At 37.0% G+C, this 23,611-nt stretch overlaps 1 protein-coding gene across 17 annotated transcripts in view; it reads right to left on the bottom strand.

Moving 5' to 3' along the window:
* The window catches only part of EPB41L2 (erythrocyte membrane protein band 4.1 like 2), a 107,898-nt gene that overhangs the window by 52,612 nt on the left and 31,675 nt on the right, over nucleotides 1–23,611 (bottom strand). For all 17 annotated transcript variants that reach the window (XM_027454514.3, XM_072036006.1, XM_072036007.1 and 14 more), the window contains 2 exons: nucleotides 9,853–10,328; nucleotides 8,561–8,758 (listed from right to left, as the gene is read on the bottom strand). In XM_027454514.3, coding sequence (XP_027310315.2) covers nucleotides 8,561–8,758; nucleotides 9,853–10,314 — 660 coding nt within the window. In that variant the 5' untranslated portion in view covers nucleotides 10,315–10,328. The remainder of the gene's footprint in view (nucleotides 1–8,560; nucleotides 8,759–9,852; nucleotides 10,329–23,611) is intronic.

Raw genomic sequence — 23,611 nt, 5'->3', positions numbered from 1 at the left:
ACATTACAGTCTTGAAGATCAGAAAACTTTCAAATGACACATTTATAAAATGAGCACAATTAGTTGCCAAAGCATCACGGAGAGTCAGTAGGGCTTAAAAGTCCAAATCAGTTGAAAAAGGGAGCTGGGAATCTTAAGCCTGGTCAGTACTCTCACAGGTTTTACTCTCCAGAAATACAGGTAACTCCTTCCCCTAGCAGTTTGAAGTAACCAGTTTGCTCAACAGCCTCCCCTTCAGCTTCGTAAAAGTCAGTGTGGTGGTCAGCTCCCAGCAGGCCAGGTGTCCCCGCCGCCATACTCTCTCCTCAGCAAGACGGGAGGACCTGTGCCAAGGCAGCCAGCCCTGAAAGGCCATACTAATGACTGATCTCCACACAAGGCACGTCTCTCCTTTGGCTTTGAGACAACTTCACTCAAAAACATTACTTTTAGTAGTATCTCTTGAATCTGGACCAAAGTTTTCAAAATGTGTGAAATTTTATGTCATCCCTGTTTTACTTTTTCTGTGTAAGAAAAAGTTTGTACTTTCAGCAGATCATTTAAGTTTACCCAAACACTAGTCTACACATCTGAACCGTCAAAAAATAAAGATTTGCAAATAAAAGCCCAACTACAATTAAACATCTGATCCATATCAAGTTCAGTCATACTTCCCTTAATTCAGGGTTAAAAAATTATCTTAACTGTACATTAAGCAAACACAATTTTATTTTGTATAAGCAAACTAAGTAACCATAGGACCCTTCTGTCATCTCCAATGTATTTCAGTTGCTCATACGTGCATAAAATGTGGTCAGTGCTGGCATCCTTTAAATGCCTTTTGTTATAAATATTTAATTAGACCGCTGATTGAATGCAGTAAACAAACCCAGTATGATCTACATTTGCTTTTAACTAGCAGTTATTATACAGATAGCTTTTCTTTTTTGAAAGTAGAACTGTTATCCTTTAGTAAAACTAAGATTACATTTACAGAAGAAAATTTGAACAAGCCTTTTTCACAGATCCCAAGTATAACAGAAGTTTCCTTACAAGTAAGAAACCACAGAAAAAGAAAAAAAGCTTCAAAAATAGCTTCCTCCTCAAAGCAAGACGAACACTCAGACCACTGTAAGAGAATGAGAACTTACACCTGCTCTTATAGACATCAATTATCAGGAAAGGAGTTCATCAAAATTACACGATCTGCACTATGCTAAAAATAAATAAAATTTGCATCCTAAAAATTCATCTTGCGCATTCCAGTCTGCTCACTCAAGCTATTAAACTGCCGTTACTTCCCACAAATATTACACTACTGAGTCATGAACCTGTGACAGTGAATGTTTGTCATTTCAAATACAATGATTCAGTGATTTATAACTTTGACAAACTCCACATCTTTCATCCCCACATGCTTTCACAAGTCTCTGTCCCACTTACATGTTGCCATTCCTGTGAGTGAACTTAATTCACTTGAAAGAAAGCCATAAAAGGTAACTGAAAGTTACTAGCAGTTCACAACCTGTGAAAATTGTTTTAATTCACGTTCCTCCAAAACTACTCAAACAACAGTTTTTACCTTTCTTCCTCTCTAGTCATTTACAGGTTTCTATGAAGAATCTGAAGACACATGGAAGCTATCCTTAAAAGCTACGATAGTTTTAAGGTTAAAATAAATTGAATAAACTGTTCATGTTCTCTACGCATGCACATAACTGTGTAGACAACTCATTCTGTTTAGTGAAATGCTTCCACAGAATATTATTCCCCTATATATTACATTAATTTCCTAGAGATGAGTACCTTTGGACATTTTTTACTTTCAAGTTACAGGACACAGAAAAACAACCTATTTTATTAACATGGAACCTAATAAGCAATTTCATATGCTTTAGACTAAAAGTTAAAGGACTTAAATATAACCTTTCAATGGAGGTTGCTTTGCTTCCTTACGAAACTTTCCTAGTTCCCCCAAATTAAGCAAGTTTGAAGAGTTGCTGGTATCAATGTTTGTAATACTAGAATATTGGTCCCACTTAGAGTTTTTAATCTCTCTCAACAAATACCAGAGACACTGGCATTAGAATTAACTACTGTTCAGTTTTGGCAAAATCAAAGACCACAAAGCACCACAAGAGTAAGAGTATGAAGTTTAAACGAACTGAGGAATAGTTTTCACTTGCTACAAGGCTTAGCTTCACTACACCAACTTTTCTGGAGGACAGCAGCCTTAAAGATTGTCAGAACTGGCATTCAGACAAGCCAGTTTCTAGAAGCTTTACTGAAGAAACAGGCTATAAACCACGTCTTTCCATTTTGCATCTAAAAAAGCAGAATAATGAAAGAATATAGAAAGAAAAAAAATTAAAGGAAAGTGTCACCAAAGAAGCTGAAATATCTGCTTAAGAAGTTCTTTATAGAAAGAATTATTGACTTAACTAAGTTCAGACTGGCAAGTTGACACCAGTCAGAAGATCTACTACAGCAAAATAAAGAGTTCTAAGGGCAAAAGAACAAACAGATAATTCTCAAAGGTGATAAATTAATTTACAAAGTAACCCTCAATAAAAGAAATATCTGAGATGTGCTTTATGTTAGAAGCCAAACGTCTACCATGTCAGGTATGCCCTGGGCAATGGGAAAGACATGCAAAAACAAGCCAAAAGAAATAACTCCCTAGTTAAACACGATGCAGCTGCAAAAAAAACTTACAGCAATTATCAATACACAAAGTGTACAAAGTGGCAAAGAAACATGAAGGGTACAAATGTGTACTCCAAGAGCAACATTTTGTGATAAATTCTGAACTATGATATAACAGAATCAAATTATACAGTCATTTGCAAAGTCTCTGTATCATAATAAAAATATTCTGATTTGCTGTAAGTGAACCGTTCCCTCCATCCCTCTCCATAAGCAATTTCAAACATAAGTTAGCTTTAACACAGAGGCAGCTAACATTTTCTAACAGAGCACCTCCTATCAGTTTCTATTCTGTGGTACTCACCAGCAAATGACATAACACAGAGAGATGACATACAGAAATTAGCTTTCAGAAGCATTTAAATGCAGAAACAGGTCATTAGGATTTTGTTTACTCAGAAATCTCTCAATGTATCCTTCATGTCACATAAATACACGTTATACAGAAATAACATTTCTGCAGCGTATAATTAAATCTTCCACACATAAAGTAATTTAAGAAGCATTTGGAGAAAGTGACAGATGTGTCAGTCTCAACCACTCAAGTGCTAAATACTTCAATACTGGACATAATCTTTGAAGGAATATCTTTGCAGTTTGCCGTTACTTATGGGTTATAGTCTAACAAGCTGAAATAAGTAATACCAGCCACTATAAGAAGTGTAAGCTAATAGAGGCATAAAGGCATCTCATACAGCATGTTATGCAGCTAATCATAACAGATAACTATGCAACAGGCTGAAAACAAAACTTAAGAGTTCCTGGGCTTCTTCGTTATTCTCTCCAAATTATGGTATCACAAAACTCTATGAAAACTTTTAAGGGATGCAGATTCCAGATTCAGAACTTCCAGGTCTCTAGCATCACAAAAAGAGGATTTGAGTTCCTTTCTCTGTAACCGAGACCTGGAATAGATGAATTTATTTCCCACTCATCCCCACATATCACATCTAATATGTGCATTCTTGGGAGTCCCAAGTGAGAAAACTCTCAAGAATTTTCACTTCTGAATTTACCAAGTTCATAGAGAAGGATGGAACTCAAGTACATATATAGAATAACAGAAGTAAGAAGGCTACATGGAAATCAAAGCCATAGATGCAGCAAAACGCATAGACTTTGAACTGGAAAGCATATTTCTTCAAATATTGTGTGAGTAATAGCTATTGTCTAGGTGGAAACAAAAAGATGAAGTCTGGACTTTTTTTCTTGCAAATAAAAAAATTGAAAATTCAACCTTGCTTTTTCTCCCATAGGAGGTCATAGGACAAGCAATAATATTCATTTAGCTGAGAACGTAGCTTTTCCTTAGACAATCTTTATGCATAGCTGATGCCTTTCACTTTTCTCATCCTTTGAAAAGGAATTATCACTTGTATATGTATATAAGCAACCACTTGTATACATGTATTTTTATATGTGTATAAAAAGCCATGATATTTTTCAATTCAAATACACCAGAAAAAACTATAAAGGGACAAACTATTCAATGGGAGATGAGAGAGCTTTTTAAGAGTATCATTAACTCAATGTATTGTGATACAAACCCACATGGTTGCTGAGTCTTTTCCCACCAAGGACCCTAATGTTTTTGGCTTTTTCTATAGCACAATTAGAGAACTTGGTCAGAGGGGAAGGACCACCTTCTTTTGAGCGAAGTTCTTCCTGCTGCAAGTCCGGGAACCTGTCAGTGCCCTTTGTCCCTTCCCTTGTCCACTAGGACCCCATGGCTCTCTCTGCAGAGTTGCTTTCTAGCCAGTCAGCCCATAGTTACTCCTCTCAGATGCAGGACTCTGCATTTACTGTACTGAGATCCTTCTTTGCCCAGTCCTAGAGACTGTCCAGGTCCCTCTGATCACAGCTCCTCTGATGTATCAGCCACTTCTCCCAGTTGTATCACCAACTACAAGCTAGCTTAAGCCCGATTGTTAATCATCATGCTATCAATGTGCTTACAAAGAGATGTCAATTAGAAAAAGACAGGTTTCTGACTGTGAAACAAGAGTAGCAAAAGCAAGGTACTTTTCCAGTTTTATTTCCCTTTTAGCAAGTAAATATATTTATAGAAACATCTCTAACAATAAAATATACTAAAGTTTGTGTACAGTACAGAGCAAGAAATAGAAGAGGCATATGTAATGTCCTAACTCTGAAAACCATCCTGAAATTTGATTTAATAAAGAAACAACAAATGAAAACTGAACTTTGCAGTTTGTATTTAGACTGCAGAGTTTTTTTTACTTGCTTTTTAAATCTTGTATGATTACACACTGTTACTCTGTAAAGCAGAAATGAATCATCATTCACTCAAACACAAAACATTAAAAGAAGACTAAAGAAAAGATCTGTACCAGAAACTCATCTAATAAGATCTACTGCACAGAGTGGAAATTGAAGTTTCAGTTATAAGTTGAAGCAGTTTTCTGAGAATTTTAATATTTTGGTACAGTAGTCAAGTATAAAAACTATTTGTATGTAAGAAAAATATTTTGTAAAATTGCAATCAGCAGTCCTCATGTCCTATAAAACATGATCCAAATGAATATAGAAACCAGGTTGTTCCTATTCCACTTCGTCATTCCCCCCACCCTCCTTGATCTTTACTTCTGTTCTTATAGCAAAGATTTATTACAATAATTAGGAAACAAGGTTAATATGCAAATTAATATTTTTTCAGTTGTGAAAGTGAATTAGAAAGTCATTAGAAATCTTGTTTACCATTTTAAACGTATCATGATGAACCTCATCACATTATGCATTATGTCTCACTTTTGGCTGGTGAAAAAACCCAGGATGATCAAATTCATAGTCTTCAATTAGTACAGAGATACCATTCAGATTTAAACAGACTTAAACATCCTGGCTTCAGTGGAAGCAAAAGAAGAACTCTGTAGTTATTACACCATCTGTGTCAATTTTCTGTATTTACTTTTAGAAATCTGTTGAAAAATGTAATATATACACACACACACCCTATCTGCCTATAAATACAAACATATGTATAAACATTTTTCAAGAGCTTTTAGAGACAACTTCAGAACATTGGTATGCAAAACCCTACACAATTTGTTCTGGAGAACAATTATTCTGTAGAGTATTTTTCATGTTTGTGTTTTGTTTATTGTGATAAAACCTTTTCTTCTGCTGACACAGCTCAAAAAGCACGTAGACAAATAACAGCAACAATGGCTTCGCTATTGCTTTTCCACAGCTGGACTTAGCTTATGGTTAAGTGGCATACATTTGAGACCATCAGGTAGAAACCCCTGGACAGCTGAAATATTGTACTTGAAGAAACATACACTGAAACTGTTTGGTTTTAACATCAGGAATAGGACCTGTTTGACAAATGAAGGCTCCAGAAAGTTTGCACCACTACCAACTATAAAATACACTCTTTAGAAATTCCAGCGAACTACAGCCAAGTAATCCCAGGGAGTATTTCATATTGTCAAACAATGAATAAGCCTTTCTGAGCTACCTGAATATACATTTGAAGAAAAAGATATACTAAGAAATGAAATAAAACTTAAGCCACCATGACAGTTCTGAAAGTGTTAAAATCAGATTTCTTCATATTTGACTTCTTACAGGGTTTTAAAAATTGTTTCCTTGTCCTATCAAAATAGAGAACAGGCAATAAAACATGCTTCTCCATGTCCTCAACATTCAGCTTTAGAAATAATATCCAGAAACTTTATGCAGTATCTGCTCAAACTACATTTCTATGCTATTCTGAAAATCAGTTTTGATAACAGTATAATCTCACGAATTTCCATAAACAATCTCATTATTAATTCTTCAGAGATCCCACTGATCCTAGCCTTCTGCACCCTGCTAAGATCTTGCAAATTCAGTATATAGGGTAATGTTTTAATAGCACATTTATATAAGTCAGAATAAACTGGGCTTCCCTCAGAAGTCTTTAAAATTAGAGGTCAGGTGAGGGAGAAGATTGCAGTGCCCTCCTAACATTTACTTTTAATTGATCTTTAAGTACCCCTGGATATCATGTCCATCGGTTTAAAGATTATAACAGGAAACTAGAAAAAACACTTCAATGGGTAAATGAAAGCTATTCTTACAAGCTATTTAACATTATGTCCTTGAGTAAATACCTGGTTCTTTTACCTTTACTAAGAAGGTTGCAAAAAAGTTATCAATTCTTGATGACAGAGCTTCCAACAAAGAAATTTCCCATGTCACCCTAACCAGGGGATTTTTGTTTTCCAATTGCACTCATAACACATTCATAATTTGTTTTTTGTTGTTGTTCTCTGTGCACATAGGAACTTTCATACATAATACTAAACCACTGCAACAGACCTTTAGGTTGCATGATCAATACGAATGACACTCTCTCGTCTAATTTAAGCTATAAGAGTTGTTTTGGATAATTCAATAGTATGCTGATTTACCAATGCCAGTAGGCAGTGAACACCTAGCAAACAGAAGCTGTGTTCTCTTTCCTGTATGGGAAGCAGCCACAAGTCTGCTGAGCATCTCCTACCTAGCGAGGATATTGCAACACAACTCAGGCCCACAGTACTACTATAGCAGTACTGCAAGGGAGACACTGAGACTGACACAAAGCAAAAAGCAAGGTAGAGAAATTAGAAATAGGCATCCGGCAGACTGGGGACACCACAGTAAGCAGAACGAAAATTTAAGAACCTCCTTTGAAAGAAGTATGCTAATTTGACTAAGCATCATCTTGCCTAATACTAGTCCTACTAGAACAAGGGCTTGCTCAGACACAACAGCAGGCAAACACATTAAATTTACTTAGTTTCTTTATATGTTAATTATGGTGGCTTTAATTCATTGGGTCAGGGATAAGCCTGTGACCTATTCACACAATGCAGGGGTGCACAATACTGTACACCCCAGAGTCAACAAGAGACATTCCAGGAGCTACTCTTAGAATCACCTGAAGTAATCTGCTGATCAGGTAGGTCTACTTACTGCCTCACACACCAATTCTCAAAATAAAACTCAAAAAGTACTCTAGACAAGTACTGTATCTAACAGAAGGCCAGGGGAAACTTGAAAGTAGAAACATGACACAAGAAAGCCCTATATTGTCCCTACATTTCTAGAATCCTCAGCTCTAGGGTTTCCTGAGCCCAAGTACTTTTCTGTTTAACATCTCCTTACAGACTTTTCCTACAAATATTTATCTAATCCCTTTTTGAAAACATGGAAGCTTTAAGTCTCACAAAAATGCATTTTCCGGAATCCATGTTACATGTAAAACGTGAATTTTAGTTTGAAACTGCCACCTAATAATTCATCAACAGTACCTATAATTCATTCGCTACTCTGTAAGTGAAAAGTTAAGGAATAAGCTGGAAAAAAAAAAGAACTTTATTAGGACTTAGTCATGAGCACCAGCACACCAAAAATGAATGGTAGATTTGATGAAATTTTGAGGAAAAATATTAATTGTATTTTTGTAACATGGATTTTGTAACTGTAACAATTTTGTTTTGAAGCAAACTTAGAAGTGTGCATCTCCAGCTGAGATTATTTTTAAATGAAGTTAATTATCTCAAGACAACTTGTATTAACATACATGACACTACCTTTATCTTTTGCAGGAAAAAAAGGTTTGAGCTGCAAGAGAAAGCACCTTTGAACAGTTTTCTTTATTGCATTTTATCTTTGTTTGTGTACCTCACAGTGCATTTTTAAGGTTATATACTTAGATAACTTTTCATTTTAAAATTCCATCTCTGAGTCTTAATGACAGTAATGGGAATGTAACTTTGTAATCAGCTCATTAGACATACAATAACATACTTGCTAAACTCTCAATGCAATGAAAGGTTTTTTCTTCTCTATTAAAGTTGTACATAAATAATTGATGCCTTACCTCTAGATCGCAGGTGTATTCCGTGCCATCCAAGAGAACCACTTTACTCTGCACAGTTTTAATTTTCTTGGGAGATTTTTGGGAAATAACTTCAGCTGTCTGCACTTCTTTTGTCTCCCTTTTTTCTTTTTCTTGTTTTTCTTCCTTTTCCTCTGCAACCTTTTCTACTTCTGTTTCTTTACCATCTTCTTTGGCAGGCTATATAAAATACAGTCAAACAATTCTGTTAAATGACTCAAAGTCCCGCATTTAGATGTTTTTACCCTGTTCATTTCTTTTATAAGCCACTTATAAAGACATTAAGTTTTGATGTAATTTATGCACATAACTGAAGTACAATAACCTCCGTAAGGTTAAGATTAATGCTTACCTCTATAAGGTAAGCATTAAGATCTTCCATTGTGGACCAGATATTGGAGAAAAAAGATGCATGCACCAAATTGGAGTTCTTTATTTGTCCCCACTGCCTTTTTGTCATGACTATTTGTCATTTCACTGCATGCCAATGAGAAGAGTCTGACTCCTCCTTTTTCATTCCCTCCCTTCATGTATTTATACACATTGATAAGATTCCCCCAGACTCTCCTCTTCTCCGGGCTGGAGTGTGCCAGCTCTCTCAGCATCTCCTCCTATGAGATGATTCTCCATGCCCTTAATCATCATTGTGGCCCTAGAACATGAGGCTTGAGTTTTAAGACCTGATGTGCAACTTTGCACATCAAAAAAAAAAAAGCAAGACTCGAGAGCACTGCAGAATGTGGCATTTGCTTTGGAACTCAGCATCAATCTCCAGAGCAAACCAGTAAGAACAGTAGCTACAATCATAGTTTCCAAGTTGGCTTCCACTCGAGCAGAACCACAACAAAAGCATAACACAGAAATTAACGTCTAAGGACTCTACAACAGGTAACAGATTAAGTCACTAAGGAGGTATTTGTGCAATACAATGGCTTCAGAGGCAAAGCTGGTTAAGAAGCTTCTCCTCTTATCCCTGCTCATTTCTACCTCAATAGCACAATTTGCTATCCCTTTTGACTACACCAAATGATAAGGTTACACTCAAGTCACAGCTGAAACAACTTCAGTCAAAAATAAATAAATAAATAGTGCCACAGAACAGGAACTATTTAAGTCAGCTACATTACTCATAACTGTATCAATCCAATTGCACAAAATGCCAGATAATAACTGCTATCTTTCCATGATGATGCCAACAAAGCCTTACATGAATTACACAAATCAACCAAGTCCCCTTGGAATCGCTCCAAAGCCATCAGTAGCCTCACACATACCTGTGTTTCAGCACTACTAACAGAGTGTTTTTCTTCTTTGTCATCTGCTTTAGCATTATTCTCAGCCACCACTTCTAAAATCCTTTTTGGCTGAGCCATCCCCTCTGGTGGATGGCATTCACTTTCTTCAACTACTTGTTCTTCCCCTGCTGCTCTTTTCTTGGCCTCATCTTTGGGCTCTGCCAGCGTATAGGATTTTTGTTTCTTAAGCCAGGGAGGAAGGAAGCGAGAAATACCCTTGCTTTCAGATGAATCTTTTTCCTTCTTCTGGCTACTTGGGCTACTATGGCTAGCTGGTGCTGGGACAGAGGAAGAATCTTGAGGTTCTTCAGAGGATGTTTTCCCGGACTTCTCATTTTCTACAGTCTCTGATGCTTCTTCAGGCTTGTCCTTGGCTTTGTCTGGTCCCACCTGCTCAGGATCTTTCTTTACTTCAGTTTCTGAGCCAACTTCAGTTGTCATTGTCACAGCTTTTGCTAAAAAAAGGTATCAAGAAAAATAGTTATGTAGCATCACCCCTTTTTACCGATTCTCGTATTATTTGCAGTGATTTGTAGTAATGCTCAAGTTAAAGACAATACTATAATTAGACATGAACTAATAATCTTTAGTAGCAACGTTATTTGTTGATAGTTAATTCTAGCTGATTTTTCATACCCCCCCCAACCACCCTAATGTGTATCACTAGATTTTGCTGCTTTGATACTTAGAAAAAGTAATCACATTACACTTTCAAATTTACTGAAGTGGACCAGTAAAAATAAGCCCCAAGGGTCCAACAATAAAAGTTTAAAGTTGCTGGATTCTATCAGAAGTCACTGATTTACAACTTTCTTCAAACAATTCTTTTTAAATTAATGGTATAATTGTTTGGCCTTGAGATTGGCAGATTAGTTACAATCAACTTCATAACTTGGAATCTCTGCATTAAAATCAACTGCTATCAGTCCCTGCCATTACAGTCAGGAGGTGACAGCTTAAACTGCACTTGAAGTTGATTAGAAACCAGTAGAGATCACAAGAAGGTATGAAAACAAATCACCTCCAAACTTCCAAAGCACATTCATGAATAGTCAGAAATAATACCACTTAATCTAGACCATTCCCAGATACAGGAAAAAAAGATACAGAAGCTAATAGATGCCCGAAATAGATACCCAAACACACAAGAGAAGCCCTTCTGGCAAAAGAGGATGGACAACAGTCAGCTAAAGGCAGCAAACTTGATGATTATCTTAGAGACACGGGAGCCTTCAAATATCTATCCATAGGCAAATTCATACTAAGCAAGCATCTCAAGACCAAATGTCTAGCTACATGTGGTAGGTGTTTCCTTGTTTTAGATAGTGAAGGCTATTAAAATAACAAACAAAAGCATCCAGTAATGAGGAAATTAAAAGGTAGTATATCTACTGCTGCATTAGCAATTTCTGAATATAATTAAAGCTTAAATATTAGTTATGTAGCCATTTTCTTCAAAAGTCCTTTGTGTTTTATCTAACATTCTTCATAAATAGCATTAAAGTTTTAACATTTATGTATTACACTATTTCTCAGAGTTAATAAGCCTCTGAAAGGGAGGTTTCCATTTGACTAGCTGTTGAGAATTTGCTATTTAAAACCATGTATTAGTATGCCAGTTTGGAAGTTGCTACTAGCCATGTTACATTTTGCTTATGTCCTCAGATCTTACAGAGAACTCAACTGTTGCTGTTCTTTCCTAGTGGCAGGTATCAATCTCAATAAAATACCGTACAAGCTTATTTTCCAAATCAAAATGACTAATACAGATTAATTTTCCTGAGAGAAAAGTCCAAGCATCTGCTGATCAAAGAATACTCCCAGAATGATCCACTCTGCTTAGTAAAATCAAATTAGAGGTTTCATTGTTACAGATGACTTTTTTCCCCCCATGCATCTCTAAGTAGCTAAAGAGGGTTTCTATGAGTCTCATCCAGCCCTGCAATGTAACAGCTAAGAAAAAAACAAAACAGAAAACAGAAGCAAGCAGGTAACATTTCTCTCAGAAGATATCGACAAAAACAAACCCATTTAGGCTTAAAACGGACAGGTCTGAAGCTTTAATTTTATCTTTTCTTGCTCTCCTGTCTCCAAGAAGGCATCATAAACTCAGGTTGGCTCCTACTAAACAGAACAATCACATCAAGTATTTTCTCCCCTTCTTCATTTCTTAGGCCCTCTAAACATCTACAGCAGGACAAATTTCTCATCTCCCCTCCTTCATATTGCAAGATGGCATTAAACCATTCGTAAGACTTCATTTTGAAATGACAAACGTGAACGAGCATAAGAATCCTGCAGCAAGAGTGACAAACAGAGAAGAAACCCTAGGCAGACACTCAAGTGGCAGGCTTACTGACGTCTGAAAAAGAAGTCCCACCAGATTTTGCACTTGTTGGTCATTGTGTTAATCCATGTACATAATCTAAGATTGAAGAAGTTCTTGGACTTCAAGAAGTGAATTGACTACCAGAGAACACAAGTTTTCTTCCTTTTTTTTTTTTTATTAAACTTAAAGCTTTTTAAACTTAAGCAACAATCAAGTCAGAGTCAAGCAGTTTCCCATGTTATGACAAGACCACCAGAGCTGGAGCCTAAACTGATCTAATGCTCTCAAATCTCTCCTCTGCAAACTCAGAAGATAAAGTACTAAAGGGCAGAGTAACAAGAACAATCCTTTACTACACATAGACAAAAAAAATTGATTTCAAGCTTCATAGCTGTTCTGAAAAGCCTTCTGCAATAGTCCAGATGACTGGACAACTAAAGCTGTGTTATCATCCGGCCTTTGCAATAGTATCTCCCGATAAAAATATTTATCCCAAACACAAGCCAGCTAAAAATTGCCCTTTCTTATGATTCTGCATAAACTGCCTCTTAATTCTTCACCTGCAGCGGATTTTCAGTGTAGCAGCCAGGTGAGCAAACTGTCATTGCCAGTCTTGACATCGGTCAGCAGATGGTGCCATAATAGTTCTAAAAATCCCCAGCACAATTCAAACACCACACTGAAAACAGCAACAATATTTCAGTGTGAAGCATAGTTCAAGTTATAGCAAGTACATGTAATTGTATGTTTTCCCACAAGTGTTAACATGACTTTTTAAAAAGATATAGGACTTCAGGACCAGACACTGAATTACTACTCTGTGATACTAAAACATTATCATATATCTAAGGACACATGAGCATGTGTGTCTAATTATATACGTATAGCCTCCACACTCATCTTCAAGATCAGAAAAGGCACAAAACAGCACCTTCCCAGTGTTATTAGGTCTATAAAAGCCAGTTTCCAAAGACATCCTGGCACATGCATGATGGCTAGCAGCCCCAGAGTTAACGGGAATGATCATCATAAGCAAAGTCACTATTCAAAAGACCAGATATTTTTGTCAGCCTTCACGTTCACATCTACGCCACCACACAGCTGAGTATCTGCAAGCATACAATGCTTCTAAATATAGTAGCCTATGTGTATTGCCAGGAAAACATTTTTTATCCCAACATAAACATTAAGCCTGTAGAACTAAGATTTGTAGCATGAGAAAAATATTCCAAGCGTGTTATCATTTCTTGCAACACACAAAATACCAAGACTCATCAGAAAAAGATTCATTACTCCTTACAGAAGATGTGAGCTTAAGAAATACTTCTGAATCTATGATATAAATATGGCATTAGAGTTATTCTGAAGACAAAAACATCAAAGATATAGATAATAAGTGAAATGTGACAGAGAAAGTTACTTCTGCCAAAAACTGAACAGTGAGTACCTGCGGTCTAGATAGACTTTCACAATAAAACTTATGTTGACAAATTTCTAGAAAACAACTTAAAGCTACCTCAAATCCTCTTCGTAAAGTCAAGAGGGAATCAGTGCATATGACTGAGGAAATCCTTCACTCAGACGGTGGTGAGGCCCTGGCACAGGCTGCCCAGAGAAGCTGTGGATGCCCCATCCTTGGAGGTGTTCAAGGCCAGGCTGGATGGGGCTTTGGGCAACCTGGTCTGGTGGGAGGTGTCCCTGCCCATGGCAGGGGGGTGGAACTAGATGGTCTTTAAGGTCCCTTCCAACCCAATTGTTTTTATGACTTCTTCAGTATCTTTTTCCAGTTAAAGCAACTCAACAGTACATATCTACTCCCTACCATTCAAGTGCTCCCAGCTTTTCATAAGGAACCTTTTGCAGAACATCATTTTTTTCTAGTGCATAAGTCATTTACTGCAATACATGTACATCTTAATAGCATTCATTTTAAAGGATAATGCAGTTTAAGGGGTATAACTCCTCAGAAAGGAAAGATGCTACTATGGAACACGCAAATGAATTTAAACACTATTTTGATAAAATTTGTCCACTGACAGCAGCTAGTGCCCTAAAAACATATAATAAAACGTTTAGAAAAGTGTTGCTTCCCAAATGGAATAAAAATCTTTGAAGACTGCATCATTTATGTCACAGCATCAATACAATATGCAAAGCTCATAACAACAGGAAAGTTTTCAATAAAACCAGAACATAACTACATTCCAAGTGCTACACAAAGCCAAATTCTGAAGCCAACATGAGAACATCTTTGGGATTAAATTTAAGCAAATATACAGCCTTTCACCTATGCTGATGTTATCCATTTCCCATGCAGAGACAACAGGAGTCTATCAATTCTGCCTTTACAATCTACGGACATTTTGATGTATCAAGGCTAAGAAGTCTCAGAAAGCAACTTAATTCAAATCAAGCAATCTCTCTGCCAGAGTACATACACACATATACAATCTGCTTATTAAGTTAGCTTTGTGCTGTTCCCCAGAGCTGAAAAAAAAAAAGTTGCAAGCTGATGAGAATCCAACACTTTTGAAAAGCTTTATTGAACAAGAATGACCCCACCCAAGCCCTGACACTGCTAGAGAAGGGCACGTTCAGTGGAAAACCAGGATTTAGTTCCAAATCTTTTCATTCCAGCAGCCAGAAAACGCACATGGGTCAAGAGACAGCTCTGTTTTCCTGTTGTCTGTCCAACAAACTAAAAGCAACAGTTTGAGAAAAAAATCTCTCCCTATCTTAGAAACCAAAGTTGCAAGTTTACAGTGGTTTTTGACCGTTCACATTAACCCCTCATGGGAACCACAATTTTAAAGATTAAAGACAGTAGTAAGCGATCATTTGTTCTGAGCAATGCTTTCTCTGCTGGCTCCATATCCTTCCTTCAACCTCATCCCATACCAAAGGGCTTTGTTTCTGTGACAGTGCAACAATTCCACTGAAGCACAGGCAGTATTTCACTTTTCCCAATTCTGATTAAAGAAAATTGAAAAAAAAATCCATTTAGGTTCTGTAAATTATTCTAGCTTGTTCTGATTTAGAGATGATTTCTCTCTAAATGCCATGACAAATTTTTAATTTTCAACTTTTATTCTTTGCATTTGCAATGAATCAGCAAGATTAAAAACAGTTTCATTTTATACATGTGACATTAAACCTACTCTTGCATAAAGTATGCTTTCAGGGCACTCACAATAACATAGTTGATCAAAGCACTTGCCAACTCAGGTTGAAAAATGATGTACTAGGACCCATGACTTCCCCTCCCACCCCCAAGCAAACTGAGAGGCCCCAGCATAATAAAGCTTCTGGATGCTGGAATCCCAGACACGCACAATTGTTTTGACAAGTATCTATTTCCTCTTTAGTGGAAGTCATATAGAGAATTATTACTATCTCACATGTTGAGGAAATATATAAAAGCACAGAAAAAAGGGAAATAGCCATAATACCAGAATTCAAGCTCAGGAAAAAGAAGTGACAAGTGACCAACCTGTGCTTTTGGTAGAATGCTACTGACAGACCTTACAAGCAGAACATTTGTGCACAACTTTCCTAAACAGATACAGCCATTGTCTTTATTTCACCAGTATGTCAAAGTTGAGTGTCAAAGTTGCAGATGTTACTGAGATCACGTTAAAAACGCCTGTTGGATTTTTATTTTTGGTTATTCAGCTTATAAGCAATAGCAGAAACCAACTGAGAACACATTAAGGCAGTCTGCTCTGCCATGTACAAGACCCGAGTTCAACGAACAAACATTTACAAAGCTTCAGGGTGTAAGCATCACTACAGAAGGGCCTTTTCTGAGGTGGCAGCATCGGTTCTATATTTCAGCTTTAACATACGCTTCAAGATTTTTTCTGTTGTCAAATATGTGCACTATAGAAATAACAGCTCTCTTTGGCAAGCCAGAAATGTGTAAAACTCTATCGGTATTGTTAAACTGAGGGAAATAAGAACTTAATAAATGACATTAAAATTATAAATGATTTTAAATAGGTGACAGGTGTAAAATTATTTAATTTCCCCCCCCCCCCCCCAAATCAGGATGCAAATTGAAATACAAAACTGATACTACCACCAATTCCTACCAATAGGAAGGAAGCAGCCAGTTTCAAATACTTGTTTTACACTTGGCATCCCTGGCAATTAACCTTAAGCAATCTTAATCCGAACTCCAAATAAATACAAAGCCTCAAACTATACAGTGAAATAATCCTAGATCTCCGCAGGTAAGCTGCAGCTCTCTGCTGGCTATGCTGTTGCCAATATGTTATTTAACTCTTGACAGACCTTCAGAGATATTGACACACATTCAAGGAAATAAACCTAGCCTATTAATAGAATAGCAAATCAAAAATAAAGACAAACAGGATAGTTTAAAATGATTCACAATCGCTGCTGCACTGAGTAAATGCTGTTCCCATATCCCCTCCCCAGCTATCCTATCTTCCTCAAACCTCAAAGTTAAGCCATCCAAGATGTCTTGTGCTGACATTTTAATTTCTATTTTGCAGCTAGCACAAGCTAGCTACTCCTGGAACAGTTATTCTCTTGAAAGATCAGGGCTGATCTGCTCAGTGTTCTTTTTCCCTGAATAGCTATAATGCACCTAAAATGATATATTTAAGTGGGACTCTGCAAGCTTTCTCTTAGATGCTTGTATTGACTGCAGTATATAACAAAGTATTGAAAATACAGATAATACTGCTCTTCAGGAAAGCATGTATCTACTGCTCCTGGGGGAACATAATGTTTCCAACCCCAAGCAACAAAAACCAGTGAAGGAAAGAAAGAGAAATACCTCTTAGCTGAGCAAATAAAATTGGCAGCCAAAACTTTATCGTTCCCATAGGCTCTTTTGAATGCTGGTATTTGATTAGCGGAGTGAAAATATCAGCAGTTTTGTAAAAGGTTCCCACTTCTTGTGGCAACTGCTTCACCATTAACAATATTTCAACTACTGCAATGTCTCTGGGCTACATAAAGTAAAATGACGCTCTAAAATTCAGAAATAAGTCTAATAACACTAACAAAAACTGCAGAAGAGCTTTATGCTAATAGGGGTGGTTTTGAGCCTGGACTTTAGCACTTAACATATTTGTTAGTCATCTAAGTGCTTTAGCTGTTTTGTGCTTTTTGGAAGGACATTCACAGCATGAAAGATTATAATATAAAACAGATAACAGGATATGCAGGAAAGCCTCAAGGGAGCAGCTATTTAAACAAAGTGGCTTTTTTTTTTTTTTGAAGAGTTAGGGAAAGACGACAGATAAAAATTTAAAAGAATAATTCATTTGTGAACACCAAGGAAAGGATGGGGAGGAGTATTCAGAACTGTATTCTGAGTATTCAGACAAGGAAAAAAAGCTAGTGACTTGCAATGACGTTCCCATATAAATACACATCACAAAGTACAGTTTACCAAAGCAGACTCACCCACTGCAGAAAAGCTTTTTAATGAACATGTACAGATACAGATGGCATGCTATTACAAGAAGCTTTCAGAACAAATTAAGTAAAGGCTTTATTCAGCTTTCTTGGGCCACATTTTCAGTCCACATTTTATATAGCAAGAAAACTTGAAAGCTTAGAAACAATTGTAGGCATACACAAACCCGAGATGACAGCAACTTATTAGATAGTAGTTTAATTACAAAAAGACATAGCAAGACATTCCGAGCTACATGCCAAAAAGACATACTTGTTTGAATGAAACTCCCAGTCAGCACAGGTTTGTGAGTTTCTTTTCCTCTTTTTAGGCTCAACAGTTTAGGTGTTGACAGAACAAGCGTTTGAAAGCATATTTAAGTGTACCGCTATTCTCTATGGGTATGCTTATCCTGAATCTAAGACCATATTTAAGCTTACAGTTGTAGATATCCTCCATCTTATCTAGCCTTTCCTTAACTATGGATTCACCTCTAAAATACCTTGAGAAATATAGAGTAATGAGAAATGGAAAATTGGTATATACTAACAAAATGGACAAGTGCCTCAGACACTTGCATAAAATTCTGAGAACATCACATTCTCTCAAATCAAGACCACTAGAGCAATAAATCCCAAAGAGCGATGTCTAAGACCAAAAACTGGAGCTCAGGTGCAGATGAGTCTGGGACACACACATTGAAGAAGTCTGAGGCATACGATTGTCAACAAATAAAAGAAACTGATTACTTAGAAAACATGTTCATCCATACTTACGTAAAGATAAGAAACATTTTTCACTGCTTTGAAACTACGTTATGATAGATTTGACTTTTGGGAAACATTAGGAATGACACAAATTAGTGCTCAACAAGCATTCAGCAGCAACTACAGATACAAACACACAGCAAAGGGAAGAAGTGATGTTATAGCTCTCAATTCTCAACAAAAAAATAATTGGGAAAAATATATAAATATTTGTAAGAGACAAAGCTAAGACAACACTGGAGATAGAGCCAGGAGTAAAAAATGGGGTGGGGGAGGGAAAGAAAACAGGAAACAGGCACTGAAGACAAAACAGGAAAAAAGGTCATGATTTGTGTAATAGCCAAAAAACTTCAGTGAGGCCAGAAAGGGGGTAGGGGAGGAAGACACCAAATAAGGCTGAAATTACACTGTAGAGACTACTGGACAGAACACATCGCCAAGTGCAGGTCTCCAACTTCTGGAGTGAACAGCCACAGTGGATATAGCAACAGTGATTTCACCCTCACATATAAAAAATTGCCTAGTAAAAGGTGCATTAGCACAAAAAAAGAGTTAGGGCCACTGAACAGCTAAAAGAGTAGGAAAAGAGAATTTGTAAGATTTCTGCCCTTATGAGTTTCCACAGAACCATTTGTTTTCAGGAGCCTAAAAATCTTTCCTATGCAACCTCGTAAGTGGCAATACAATCTTAAAAAAAGAAATCACTAACTTACCCTCCCCTCCTCCCCCCCAGCCCCAGTATCTTATTTTCATGACAAGTCTCAAGACCTGTTCCACTTGTGTAAAGTTTAAATAGAGTGCTCCTTAAACTACACTTCTAATGACATTTATTTGTTTTTAAACAGTGAATGCTTGCTTTGTATTGTCTAATGGATTAAGTGAAAAGCAGCACTTTCTGGAAGAAAATAGGGCTACTATACTCCCAAAACTCTGAGGTGACAGAATTTTGATTAGTTTACTTTTTTTTTCAAGGCATATAGATATGGACATAAGTGTTTAAATTCCATTCAATAACAAGATTTGATGTGTAACATTTCAATAATTTAACTGCATCTTCAGCTCTCCAGTTCCTAAAGAACAACCTTCTTCCTGTTTTTAAAAGCTGATATATGGTCATGAATTCTCATTTACTTTTTGTTGAAAAGCTCAAAGATTGAAAACTGATCTAAAACATATCTAAAAACACTAGCTAAACATTTTGTGGTAATTATAAGATTCATTAATCTATAAAAAGACTTTGGCAAAAAATAATTTTACAGATAGAGAAACATGGGCACGCTGAGGAGAAAGTGATACATGAGACATTCACTAGGCTAGCAGTAGAACCAAAATGAAATGTCTCAAGGTCTCCTCCCTTACATCCTATCAAGTACTTCCAGATGTTCCATGTGAGGTCACTTCAATCCAAGAATTTAAGGGTGACATTCTACAGAAGTAGTTTTCCTCACACGATAGCAATACTTCCCAATCCAGTACAGAAAAAGGGGAGACAAGTATTTGGAATGTTTACGTTATTAGATCTAGGCATACAGAAATATTGTGTTAGATATATAAAATGTCAGTCCTGGGTTACATGGAAGTCAAGAAAACTACGAGTAGTTATGAAACAAACCTTTTTGCTGGACAGGGAATACCTCTTGGAACTTAGACAAAGAAAATATAAGCAAGGTCTGGCTTTTCAGGGAGAACACAGAGCTGCAGTTTGCATTTGTAGGGAGAAAAGAAAACCCAAAGCTCACCTTGAGTTGACAAAGGTGGTGTCAAACAACAAAAAAAAAGGCTTTAAGCATGTTAACAGCCAGAAGAGGTCTAAGGAAAACATTGGACTGATATTTAGTGATGGTCACCTAACAAGTAAGGATGCAGAAACGGCATTTAATGCCATTTTTACTTTTTTTTTTTTTTTTTTTTTTTTACCATTATGATAGATCTTGGGTTGCCCAGTCTTTTGTTGGAGGACCATAACTGGGGCAATGGTGACTTTTCATTTGTGGTCACCAAAATTGTAAGCAATCCACTGAATATTCATAAATCCATGGGGCCTGATGGGATTCACCCCAAAGTACTGAAGTTAGATGACATTATAGCTGGACCCCCACAACAATTTATCAAAGGTCATAGGAGTCTGCAGAGGTGCCTGCTGGACTAGAAGCTAGCCAGTGTTATCAGTGTTATCATCTACAAAACAGGTAGGGAAAAGACCTAGGGAACTACAGACCTATTTGTCTTAATCTCAGTCTTCTGCATAAATTTTCCAAGGAACTAAGATTACCCCGAGGAATACTGAAAGGCATTATTTATTAAAGAATAAAAGCTATTATTTGGCATAGTCAACATGGGTTCATGAAGGGAAGTCCTGCCTTAGTAAAACAGTCTCCTTCTATGATAAGATCAACCACCTCGTGGATGAAGGAAAGGCAGATGTCATTTTTGGATTTTAGAAAGGTCTTTGATATCATCCCTCACTGCCCCTTCACCGGGTGATGAACTGGCTGACAGCAGAGCTCATAACGTTGTAGTGAATGGGGCTATATCTGGCTGGCAGGCAGTCACTAACAGTGCTCCCCAGGCCCAGTTTTAGGTCCAGATCCATTCTACATTTTTATAGATGATCTGGATGCAGGAGTGGAACACATCTTTAGCAAGTTTGCTGATGACACTAAACTGGAAGGTGCTGTTGACTCCCTGAAGGGACAAGAGGCATTGCAGAAGGATCAAAAGGCATTGGAGCATTGGGCAACCATCAGTGGCACGAAATTCAACAAAGGTAACTGCTGGGTGTTGTATCTGGGACAGAGTAATGCCAGACACATGACTGAGAGACAAGCGGCTGGTGAACATCTCGGCAGAAAGCAACTTGAGTGTGCTGGTTGACAGCAGGCTCAACATGAGCCAGCAGTGTGCCTTGGCAGCCAAGACAGCAAACAGTGTTTTATGGTACATTAAGCACAGGCACAGACAGGTCAAAAGAGGCAATTCTGTCGCTGTATTTAGCAGTTAATGCCACCTCACCTTAAATACTCATCTCCACAGTTCTGGACTCCACAATACAATAATGTTAAGATATCTGAAAGCATCCAGAAGACACAACAAAGCTTATTACAGGGTTGGAAGACATGTATTGTGAGGAAAGGCTAAGGATATTTGAGTTGTCTAGTTTGGAGAAAAGGAGGCTTAGAGGCTACCTCATTGCTCTTTGCAATTTTCTCAGGAGGTGACATGGAGAGGGAGGTACTGGTCTCTTCCTCCTGGTGCCAATTATACATTGCATGGGAATGGCACAAAGCTGTACTAGGCGAGGTTCAGACAAGAAAGGAAAAAATTCTTTACTGTAGCTTTATTCTTACCATGAGGGTGGTCAAACACTGGGACAGGCTTCCTAGGGAGGTGACTGATGCCCATGTCTGTCAGTGTTCAAGAGGCATGTGGATAATGCCTTCAGTAACATCATTTAACTTGTGCTTAGCCCTGAAGTAGTCAGGCAGTTGGACTCTAGGTCCAACATGTAGGTCCCTTCCAAGTGAACTACTCTGTTCTGAAGTTCTAACCTGGAGCGAAGGGATTCCCAGCTCAGTTTCCACTGAAGTGACGATTATACAACCTAAAAGCCTGTTCTCATGAGGGGCACAACATAACATTTTCCTGTTGAACAAGCCAAGCTAATTCATGCTTGTATGACATCACTAGAAACTGGAGGTCAAATTCACATCTAGGAGACAGACACCATTATTTAACTATATATTAGAATACACTAGAATAGAAATTCACCTGGGTTATGCACAAATGAACCAGATTCTCAGCTACATCAAGTGAAAAAATGAATTGTTTTGGCAAATTCCTTTCATGAGGTACTACCATCATCAAGAGATTCCCTGCAATTTCATTGATTATCATGACTACATTTACACAATTCAGTACTTGAGGCAAAATATGCAGTTTTCCTGCATTTCTTAGTCAATTAAAACAATGTTGCATTGTCTTTTCTGACAAAGGATAATGGATTTTATACTGCATACATCTACAAAATATACTGCAACTCTCAAGCTAACAATTGTGCAGATTAACATAAGCTTATTGGAAAAGAGAAACAGAGGAAAAAGGTCTTCCTTTTAATATATACTAATATAAAATATAACATGCTTGGGTGCAACTTCTAAATCAGTGTTGACTTGCTGAAGAGGCAAAATATTTTCTCATTCCCTGTAGGTTATAGGAACCAAAATATAATACCAAAGTTGACATAAAGTGTAAAGTATGCCAATGTATCCAAAAAGATTTCCAAGACTTGGATATTTGAGAAGTTATTTATATAATTTACTCTGAATAAGTATTATTACTAGCTTGTGTTACTCTATGCTAAGATGCATAGATGAGCCTCCTAAGAAGATAAATATATATAGCCATATGATAGAGACGCTTAGAGGAAAATGATGAAAATAATTGTGTTGGAGCACAGCATTCCACAGTCAAGTAATGGGAAACAGATTCCCTAAAATTCCCAAAACATAGAAACAAGGCTGTTTTAAACTGTGAGGTCTGGGCTTCACAATTTGCAAAACAGATCTTTCTTGCTTCATTTTAGTTTTGTGTATGAACACCTCTTTCATCTTCTTTTCTTCTCCCTCCTCTTGTACCTTCACTTAATCTTATTTACTTTTTTTAGAATCTTCCTAATTATCAATTAAGCATTCTTCTACTCTTGATTCCATAAACATTGCTAAAAAGCCATGAAGCCAAACTATATCAGAAGCCTGGGTTTCATCCAAGCAGTTTAGATCATCTCACCTGAACAATAAGAAAATAACTGATTCAATATGCAATCTTCATTTTGCTTTTGAATTGTATTCATAAGAAAACAAGCAAAATGAGCTGTTTGTGAAATTACCTGAATGTTTTCATTTGCTAACTCACAGTTAAATCCATATACAGTACTTGAAAGTTGTACAACTAATCACAACTTGTATCACAGCCAAATACTTAATATGAATCAGAGCTTCAGAAATACAGAAAGCATTTCCACAGCTATTTTTTTTTTAAACACAGTTATACTACTGTCTAGTACAGGGATTTTGTTTCTACCCAAAGCAACTGGAAACCAGTATAGCTAATCTATCAGATTTCCAGGAAGGCTGAAGCAAAGGGAATTCAGTTTTCTTTTCTGTGTATCATGACATGTTCCAGTTAGCCTTCTCAATGTGCCCAATAATTGGA

This window comes from Anas platyrhynchos, chromosome 3 (genome assembly GCF_047663525.1).
Source record: "Anas platyrhynchos isolate ZD024472 breed Pekin duck chromosome 3, IASCAAS_PekinDuck_T2T, whole genome shotgun sequence".
NCBI lineage: Eukaryota > Metazoa > Chordata > Aves > Anseriformes > Anatidae > Anas > Anas platyrhynchos.
The sequence above is the reverse complement of the archived record's forward strand: the minus strand, read 5'-3'. Positions and strand labels throughout refer to the sequence as shown.